Source organism: Centroberyx affinis, unplaced genomic scaffold (assembly GCF_046629955.1).
Source record: "Centroberyx affinis isolate AG114_WGS23_722 - 3 ecotype Tasmania unplaced genomic scaffold, CSIRO-AGI_Caff_v1 ptg007127l_1, whole genome shotgun sequence".
Lineage (NCBI taxonomy): Eukaryota > Metazoa > Chordata > Actinopteri > Beryciformes > Berycidae > Centroberyx > Centroberyx affinis.
This window is the reverse complement of record NW_027283611.1, coordinates 2935-13680: the sequence shown is the minus strand read 5'-3', so window position 1 is coordinate 13680 and position 10746 is coordinate 2935. Positions and strand designations below refer to the sequence as shown.

At 40.5% G+C, this 10746-nt stretch overlaps 1 protein-coding gene across 1 annotated transcript; it reads right to left on the bottom strand.

Moving 5' to 3' along the window:
• Window positions 1-2955: 2955 nt before the first annotated feature.
• tsnare1 (T-SNARE Domain Containing 1) lies at window positions 2956-10510 on the bottom strand (the record flags this gene model as incomplete). The annotated part of the gene is made up of 5 exons (XM_071513406.1): window positions 2956-3001; window positions 3788-3960; window positions 9427-9483; window positions 10235-10335; window positions 10434-10510. Coding segments are annotated over 5 exons (454 nt in total), but the record flags the coding sequence as incomplete, so codon positions are not given.
• Window positions 10511-10746: the final 236 nt, after the last annotated feature.

Genomic DNA, 10746 nt, shown 5'->3' with positions numbered 1-10746 from the left:
TGTGGGGTTTTTTCTCTTTCCTCTGGGCCAGGTGTTGTATTCAGATTCCCCTTGAAAGCTGTCCTCTGTTATGCCCTGAGCTTTTCTTTTTTTATGAATTCATTTTTGATGAAATGATCTCCTGTGCCAAAGCATATAAGGTGCAGCTGGGGAGGTGACAGTCTAAGGGGGGGTTGGGAGGGGAGGAGTAGGAGGCGGAATGTGCTGCAAAGGCTGGATACTAATATTCTGACTCCTGCCTCTTGTCAGAACATGTAGAATAATATAATGCTACTCAAGGACAATACGTCTAAATTCAATTACCTGTCCCAGGGGGAAGCTCAAAGCGGTCGCGGACTGGTCCTGGACAGGACTGTGGCAAAACACGCCAATCCTGGTGTCGGCAAGCGTAGAGAGGCTTTGTAACCTCTGTATCCCCCATGGACTGCTGTTACTCACAGTCACTGCACCATGACTCGCCTCCCTAGATGCAGCCAGGAAGCCGTGGCCGAGTTCACACACACACACACACATAACTGGTCTCTGAGGAGGGCTAAACTAACCTCAGAACCAGATCAACCCATTTCCAGAGGAAGGAGTTGATAGCGAGGACGGACGCCGGAGTCTCTTGGTCCTCTGGGACTCCTACGCTGATTTAGTGGAATGGAGTCGCCGGGACGGAGGGATGAGGAGGGGGGGGGGGGTGTTTGGATGGCGAGGAACGGAGGGGGGTTAAGACGCGAAAAAACACATTGTCAGATACTATCACTCTCCCCAAAGGAACGACGTCAAGCCCCCTCAGCACCTGCCTGAGCACCGACTATGACATTTATCCACGCCGCTATGACTAAAGCGCAGGCCAGACGACCCTGTCTGAACACCAATCATCTGACTCGCTCCCCATTTCGGGCGGCGGCGGCGGCGGCTGAAATGAAGCTGTCATTCGCGCAGGGGCTTTTTTCACTCCGTGACACTCTGTACGGATAGATTGATGCTCTTCCCTCTCTCACGTCCTATTCTGCATGGCTCCTATGGCCCGGTTTAGCTTATTTGAGCATTGATGAAGTTCAGACAGCTCCGAGGTACATCTTCATTATGCCGCGAGGCGCTCCTAAAACATAATTATTAGTCTTCAAACCGCTGGAATGGCAAACTCCAAGCCCAAAGCCGGACTGCCGTGTGCAGCTTGTCATTTTAAAAGCAGACTGCGGCGCCATGTGCCACGCGTCTGTCGGCTTTGATTTGGCCATATGGTTCTGAGACGGCTGATAAAGTTTACGGCGCGTCTTCAAAAGTTTCATCAACGCATTCCACGCGAGGAGAGTGGCACCTTCAATAAACCCAACCATCAGGGGGATGTCGTTCAAGACAACACGCATCAAAACCACTTTGAAACGGGACCCATCTTGGTCATCTGCGGCGGACTGACCCCGTCAATAAGAGGGCCCGTCATCTGCAGTCTCATCTGGCTCGCATTAGAGATACCTGGCTTGAGACCAGTGGTGGAAGAAGTACTGAGATCTTTTACTTAAGTAAAAGTAGCAATACAACAATGTAAAGATACTCCATTACAAGTAAGTACAAGTCCTGCATTCAAAATCTTACTTAAGTAAAAGTACATAAGTATTGGCAGCAAAATGTACTTAGATGTACTAGAGTATCAAAGTAAACATACTCATTATGCAAACTGTCCCAATTTAGAGAGTTATATTTTTCATAAATTATTGGAATATTAATACTGATTTATTGACATACATGTACATGTAAGCAGCATTTTAAAGTTGTCAACGTGAAGCTAATCTTAACAATTTAGCTATACTTTTGGGTAGTCTAATCTATAACAATGCTATTTTATAGTTATTTTATAAAGATGATCAAATGTTTTAAATATAAAATATTGATCTGAAAAGTAACTAGTAACTATAGCTGTGAAATAAATGTAATGGAGTAAAAAGTACAATATTTCCCTCTAAAATGTAGTGGAGTATAAGTACAAAGTAGCATAAAATCTCTCAAGTAAGTAATCTCTCAAGTAAAGTATAAGTACCTCAAAATTGTACTTAAGCACAGTACTTGAGTAAATGTACTTAGTTACTTTCCACCACTGCTTGAGACAGGTATGATTTTACAGTATCAAACAGAATGATGTGTTCTTAGACACTGGCTTCCCAAGTAAAGTCTAGAAACATTATGATTCCATGCACACTTTACCCAGGTAAAGGAACAAACAAGTCTATATAAGCACCTTAGTAATTGGGTACCATTCAATATCCTGCAGCAGCATGAGGCTGCTGTGACAAAATACTAATAAGCTTTTCAAAGTGGGAGAGGGAGACAGCGCCTGTCTGAGTTTCTAGTTACTAACTTGGCATGTGTAGGCCTCTCGGGAAGCAATATTTGAGGGAAACAAATCTGTAGTTTTTTATTTGAAAAGTATATTAAATTCAAGTTTTTGGATCTCAAACGCCTGACTGTTTTGAGGGGATATGGCCCAGGTTTTTCATTTGTTGTTTACATGGGACTAAGGGAGAATTACATAGTATACAGATACGCAAAACTTTGCTGGTTTGATAGCTCAGGCTCGCTGGGAAAATGTGGGTGGGGAATGTGAATGAGTAACAAATACTGTACTACTACAAAATACTACAAAATACTACAAATACTACAAAAACTCTAAATCTTTCAGGTTTCTCACTGAAAAACATATTAGAAACAAAGAATCTGGAGGGACATGGGTTCACATTTTAATATATTTGACCCATTATTGCTAATATAGCTAGTAGGCTAGCTACTAACTAGTATGCTAGCTAACTAACTTCCCTGCTAAATTCAAGCAGTCATTGTAGTTTTTGTTCATGAGACTGTTGGTTAATCCTAGTTAATTAACTGTCGTCACTAGTTTTATATATATATGGCAATCTTTCAGGTAGAGTTTCCCACCCCAAGGGTTCAAAATGGCCGCCGTGTGAATAAGGTCTAGACTGTGGTTTTGCTGGGCAGCTCCCAGTGTGAATGCATGGAACTGTGTGAATGTGAGGCAGAGAGTTGTACAAAAATCAACACAAAATGCTATTATGGCGAGTTATAATACAATCTCCATAATTTAAAGGATAAGGCTAGTTTTTTTAATTGCATTCCTTATCATCAACAAATCCTATGAAAATAACAAAATCAGCAATGAATTTGCTTTGCCAGCAAATCTCGTCCATGTAGCCAGTGCCCAATGAAGCCATGTCCCAGCAGCCATACAACTCTATTGTATTAAAAAAAACTATTAAAAACATGTCAAAGAGCCGTGCCGTTGCTCTGGGCAGCATATTTCATCATCACGATGCACCGGGCCAGCGGACTTTTTCCTCAAACAACTTAATAAGCCGGCTGTAAACACGTTTGCGATCTCAAGAAAGTAGTTCCGTAGCACCGAAAATAGTCCCCGGCGTAATGAGGAATTTGTTCCCATTTGAATTTGATTTGGTAATAACTACAACAGCCTGACTTTTCATGGTAACAGTTAGCGATTTTTAAAATTGAAACTACGCCTTTGTGAGCTGTATTTCAAGGTTTTTAGCTTACAATTGGAGCCAATGACTTCCGGGTTGACGGCTAAAAACGGTACGTGGGAAGTCAGAAAGTAACAGGAGTAGAGCAAACGCATTGTTGATTTTGTTATTTTCATAGGATTTGTTGACGGTAAGCAATGCATTAAAAAACACCCGCGTTATCCTTTAAGTAGGATCTGGAAAACTGCATGTCAGAGTTCAGTACCTCCACTGACGTGAAATGTGTTGACGTATGAAGCAGATCTTACGTAGACAGAGTGCTTACTTCGATCTGCAGCAGGGCCTCCTCTCTCTGGCGCAGCACCTCCACATCCTCCTCGCTGATCTCAGACAGGAAGGCCTGAGCTTCCCCCTCTGAGCTCACTGCTTCTCCAAATAGAGGACCCTCCTCGCTCTGCTCAGTAAAGGGTGTCTGGGGACTCTGTAGGTTCACACGCACACGCACACACACACACACACATTGGATTAGATAATAGATCAAATGAAACTTATACAAGAAAAGCTACATTTACTGGAGAAAACATGTGGGCTAGGGCTGTAAGCAACTGGAGAAGTAATAGTAGTAGCATTACTATTAGTAGCAGTAATAGTAGCAGTAGTAGCAGAAGTGGTGGTAGCAGTAGAGGTAGCAGTGGTAGTAGCAGCAGCAGTAGTAGTAGCAGTAGTAATAGTAGTACTAGTAGTAGTAATAGTAGCAGCAGTAGCAGTAGTAGTAGTAGTAGTAATAGCAGTATCAGTCGTTGTAGTAGTAGTAGTAGTAGCATCAGTAGCAGTAGTAGTAGTAGTAGTAATAGCAGGCTAGTACTAGTAGTAGTAGTACTAATAGTAGTAGTCGTAGCAGTAGTAGTAACAGTAGTAGTAGTAGCAGTAGTAGTAGTAGTAGTAGCAGTAGTAGTAGCAGTAGTAGTAGTAGTAGTAGCAGTAGTAGTAGTAGTAGTGGTAGTAGTAGTAGCAGTAGTAGTAGTAGTAGTAGTAGTAGTAGCAGTAGGCCTAGTAGTAGTAGTAGTAGCAGTAGTAGTAGTAGCAGTAGTAGTAGTAGTAGTGGTAGTTTTGGATTACATTTAGATCACATGTTTGTAGTCAGATTACTTTTTGATTACATTTAATTTACATTTTTGTTGTCACATTACTAGCAGATTACATTTAGATTACATTTCTGTGATTGGATTACTGGGCAGATTATATTTACATTGCAATTTTCCAGTCGGATTTGTTTTTGATTTAACTTCCTACTCTAACTACATTTTGTAATCTGATTATGTGTAAGGGTAATTAAGTGTAATCTAAATGATACCCATGAAGAAACTGGGTCATTGCAGCAGCAAACAGCAATATACATCAAAGAAAAATAGAATATAAATAAGAATACAGCAAATGGGAGTTACCTTTATGAACAGGCTTTTGTATAATGTCCTATTTTATTAATCTTGTTGTGTTTTATTATTTTATGAACTATGTATGCTATCTTTTATTCTTGATCCTAGAGGGCTCTCAGCCTCTCCCTCTCCAATCCCTATCTTTATAAAATATAATACAAATAAAATGATAAAATATCAATATGCAATATATAACAATGAGAGGAAAAACAGAGTATGAGACAGTGCGAATAATTAAAGCTGAAAATATTGTGAGTTGAGAAGGATAAACCCTCCAGATAAATTCACATCACTTCAGATGTTACTGTTGGCTGACACTGAGGTTGTTTGGGTATAAAGCATTGTACAGTCTGCGCATACTTGCACACACGTGGTGCACGTATATAGAAATAGAAATACATGTTACATGTGCACACATAAGCGGGGGAAAGGAGAAGAGAAAGAGTCAGTGAGGCTTGACTGACTTTTTTTTTGCATTGCTAATGCATTCCACCTTTCTGTGGCTGACTGCACAGATAATTCATGGTAGAGGGCCGGTGTGGGTCAGAGCACAGGGACCAACCCAGGCTGAGTCACACTGCTCTGTCGACTGGCCACCATCTGACTCATCACTCCTCAGCAAACTCTTCAGCATCACGCTCACTCCTCCACATACATCTCCACCACAAAACTACACAATACATTTTTGTTTTTCACACAGATGGTAAAGACTCCCAAGACTATCGTTCTGACACGTCATCCACAAGTTTAGATGCTGCAAAAAAACTTTATGCACAGTTTCCGGTACAGAACAGTAGCTCTCACTCCAGTTAGCTCTATGGAGGTGTGGGCGGAAAACTGTCACTAACAAAGTGCAGTATTGATCTGCAAATGTTTATTGTGGAAATGACACTGAGGAAACCTCAAGGCAACTATCTTTATTTGCTCTCCACACATTGAAATACGCTGTTCTTCCACCTGATCTACAGCAGAGACAATACATATTATTCTGTTTCAACAATTAGTAGTAGTAGTAGTAGCAGCAGCAGCAGTAGGCCTAGTAGTAGCAGTATTAGTAGTAGTAGTAGTAGCAGTAATAACAATAGTAGCAGTAGTAGTAGTAACAGTAGTAGTAGTAGTATTAGTAGTAGTAAACTGCTGCTGCTACTGCTGCTACTACTACTGCTACTACCACTACTGCTACTGCTACTACTACTGCTACTACCACTACTGCTACTGCTACTAGTACTAGGCCTACTGCTGCTACTGCTACTACTACTACTACCACTACTACTAGGCCTAGTGCTGCTACTGCTACTGCTACTACTACTGCTACTACTAGGCCTACTGCTGCTACTACTGCTGCTACTACTACTACTACTGCTACTGCTACTACTACTGCTACTACTAGGCCTACTGCTGCTACTACTGCTGCTACTACTACTACTACTGCTACTGCTACTACTACTGCTACTACTAGGCCTACTGCTGCTACTGCTACTACTACTGCTACTACTAGGCCTACTGCTGCTACTACTGCTGCTACTACTACTACTACTGCTACTGCTACTGCTACTACTACTGCTACTACTACTGCTACTGCTACTGCTACTGCTACTACTAGGCCACTACTGCTACTGCTACTAGTACTACTACTACTGCTACTACTAGGCTACTACTACTACTGCTGCTACTACTGCTGCTACTACTGCCTTGAATAATACTTTGTTGGGGAGAGCACAGACCAAAAAACGATGATGAGGTCTGTCCTGGATCCCTGCCCTGGAGTTTTGTTGCTCTAAAAAAACGAATAATGATTTTTCATGAATCATCCATACTGTAAATGTGTTCCTTTTCAATATGCTCACTGATCAGTGAACTTACTGCTCGGAGTTGAAGGTAGGCACAGTTACATAATCTGTCCTCTAGCTTGCCGTCCCCAAAGCCCTTTACCTCTAAAGCTAGCAGTATAAAAGACCTTGATGATATTCCTTCGGAGGGATATAAAACCTTAATACATACGACACTCCAGTCTTTAAAAAAAAAGAAAAGAAAAACGATGGCTTTTTAGAGTGTTTTGTGAGCAAATGGGGCTTCATAGAATTGTTCCTATCAAACCAGTTCAACCTCTAAATGATTTCCCACTGCCATTTGAAGGCTGATTAATGGTTATATATGGCACTTAGTGGTTTCATAGAGAACCAAGTGGTTGTTCAGTCATTCGGTTAGACAGCATGATGGCGTAGTGGTTCGGGAGTCCGTCCTTCAACCAGAGGACCCGAGTCCAAACCCCCACCCTGCTGAAGTGTCCTTGAGCAAGACACCGGCACCCTACCAGTTCGATGGGGTGCCGCTGAGACAAATGACTGTCCACAAGATACTTCAAAAGAATCACAGAGATATCAGCCTGCAACTGTCTCACTTAGGAGAAAATACATTTTCATTTCCATCTCTAGATGAGCTGAAGGAGCGTATTCATCTCAAGCTTCATCCAGTCTTTGATTGGGATCTCAGTGTGGTTACTCACAAAGAGTCTATACAAATGCAACCAATAAAAATCAGAAAGGAAATATTAAAAATAAAAATCTCCGGCGCCCCTTTGAAGTCAGGAAAATGTGAAATTATCGGCAATGCACGATGAGAGGTGAACCTCCAGGAGAAATTGCCAATCTTCAATCTTCAATCTTTCAATCTGCTCTGACTAATAGCGACTGAATGAGAGTATTGTTGTTTTCAGCTGGTCCAAGAACGCGTTTTATTTGATTATTAGCGGAATATGACTTGACAGGACCCGCTGTAATTCTCTGTCATGTATTTCAATCACTTTTTTCAATCACTACCAGGTGAATTGAGGATGAGTAACACCGTCAAACCATATCTGACTCACTCTGTTTTTATTTTTATCATTGTATTATTGTACTAAAATGAAGAGGGATTATCTCATCATTTCATTGTCTGAGACTGTCTAGGAGGACCTGGAGGGATGACAGGAACTTGACAGGTGTTGATTTCATGTTCTCATGGAGGCAGCAGATGGAATGAGAACACAAACGGAGGTATATTTATTCTCGACACAAGTACTGTATTGTCTCTCGGACCGAAATCTGAGAATATTTTTATTGTTAGGTATGATTTTGGCCAGAATTCCACTATCTGCAGAGCAGGTTGAGAGATAACAGAGAAACTATGATCAAAACAGTCATTCTTCTACATTCTCTAATTGTGTTAACTTCTTGTAAATTAAATAATGATGTATAACAATTCATCAATTTGCTGGAGACCCCCTGGAACCCCCTCAAGGACTCCTGGTGGTCCCCGGACCCCACGTTGATAATCAGATACCATGTTGGTAAGAATGGTAAGAATGGTACTCAATGAACGTTATTAAAGATCAGCGTAAAGGCATATGATTTAAAGCATAATTTTAAAGGGGTATTACATAATCTATGACCTGTATGAGTGACCAGGAAGAAGGGCAACAGCATGGAGTGTCATCTGCTGAACGAGGCTTTGTAGCCTTTACAGTTGAATTGACCGTTGAGCGTCGCTGAGCAGTGGAAAGTGCCAGTAGGTGGGTGGGTGGATAGGGATGTGGGTGAAACTCCCGTGGGTGGGGAGTTTCTGTTCCACAACAGACTACAGCCTGGAAAATGAGTGCTGAAAGCCAGAAATCACACCACCTGGCTCAGTAATCACTGAGTCACTGGTAATGATCATAGATATATTATGGTCATTTAGTGTTATGGAACAACAAAACCTTTAACTGTTGCATATGTTTATATAACTTTGCTATATTGCATGTCATGTATATTGCTCTAAATTCACTAAAATCATTCCCTATCGTTACATAATGCACATGTACTGATACTTTCCATAATGGTTCCACTATTTCATATCGCACACATATTGATCTTTTGGTAACACTTTACAATAAGGGTACATTAATTAAGGGTTAGTTAATGCTTAATAAGCTATTAAATAATGTATAAATTAATACCTTAGTTAACATGAACACCATTAGTAAATGATTACCAGACACATTAGTTAACTTAGTTAACTTATTATTTAATAGTCATCTTTATAAACTATTAAATAATGCATAAATTAATACCTTAGTTAACATGAACACCATTAGTAAATTACACATTAGTTAACTGTTAATTAAGCGTTAAGCATTAATTAACCCTTAACTTAGTGACCCTTACTGTAAAGTGTTACCAACGTATAAATCGGCTTTGATTCATTAAAACAATGTCTCTGTTTTTCTAGAACTACAGCATAGTGAAAACTACTTATATCTTGCATATTTCAGGGTTATAAAACCTGAAATTTCATCGGCGTGGCGATATTGAAGATGCGTGCGCGATGAATGGAGTCCACTGTAATATAAGTGGAGTGGGGAAGAATGGATGGAGCTTCAAAGGAGCCCTTGTGAGGATGCAATCAAACACAGAAAGGCCGTCTTATCATGCTGCTCTTTTATGAGCGACGGCGGAACAAAGGCCAGACTCTCACCCTCCATATCAACTCACCTTCTTCTTGTCTGTCTGCGCGGGGGGGAGCAAGGCCCTCGAGCGCGCCGCAATTTTCTGAAAGAGGGAGAAATGAAGAGAGGGGGCTGAGCGATTCGTGTTCTTTTTTGGGTTTTTTTTTTTTTTTTTTCCTTTTTAAAGATAAGGTTGGAAACAGACTTGTTTTGTCTGCATGTTAGGCAAGTAGCACTTAAAATGTGGGGGACCACAAGCCGTGTTGAGGGAACACAGTCGTACTCGAGGGAAAACCATTCTATTTCAGAATTCATATTGATAGTATTCAGCTGGACTAGGCGAGTCCGGGTAACATTTGTATTTTCTCCCAGAACAGTAACAAAATAAACTATAATGGAATTGAGAAATCTGGAGCTGCTCAATATAAAATCATAATTTACCAGACTCTTATAATGTTAAATGGAGATTTTACACCAATCTTCTGTATTTGATTCTGATCTTATCGTTTTCTTCTACTGTTTCTATTTGTTTTTGGTTTATTTATATACTGTTTTTTATATATATATATATATATTTGATATGTATATATATATATAAGCTCAATTTCTTGTATGTGCAAATATACTTTGGCCAATAAAAGGATTCTGATTCTTTATGCTATGGTTGTATTAGAAGTCACTTTAACCGTCTTTCCCAATTTATTGTCTATGGAGCAGGTCCAGATTTTCCAGCTTGGTTCTGGATTCTGGGTCGATTGTTGGAGATATATGAATTATCGATTGGGCTGTCCTTGACCACAGCAATGTCTGTGTTGCTTTTAAAAGCAAATAAAGAGGATATTCTATACGGATACCTTCTGCAGATCCCCATACCGCTGGACCGACTCGGAGAGTTCAGTCTTTAGTCTCGTCAGGCGCAGACGGTCTTGCTGTGAGAATAACAAAACAAGATTAGCTTTAATTGCCTCAAATTTTGTTTAATCCTCTGTTTATTCTTCAAAATGAAAGTGAATGAGGGAGAAAGCAAAGCGTGAAATACCCGTGAAGAGCCACTGATTATATCAGAGAGCTGTTTGATGAGTTGGCTTGTGCTGGTGATGACTTTGTTGGTTTGCTGCTGCGTGGAGTGTCTGGGAAAAAAAAAGATTGAAATAGAGAGAGAGAGAGAGAAATGACTGAGACAGACCAACAGTATTTCATGTATTGCGGTTCGACTGATGTGGGGTTTTGATACCAATATATATACATTTATACAATGAGTTTTTTTGCCTTTATTAGACAGGTGAAAGTGGAGAGACATAAGAAAGACTGGGAGAGAGAAGGGACAAAGGCAATAATGGAACAATTCGATAAATAAAATGTGTGT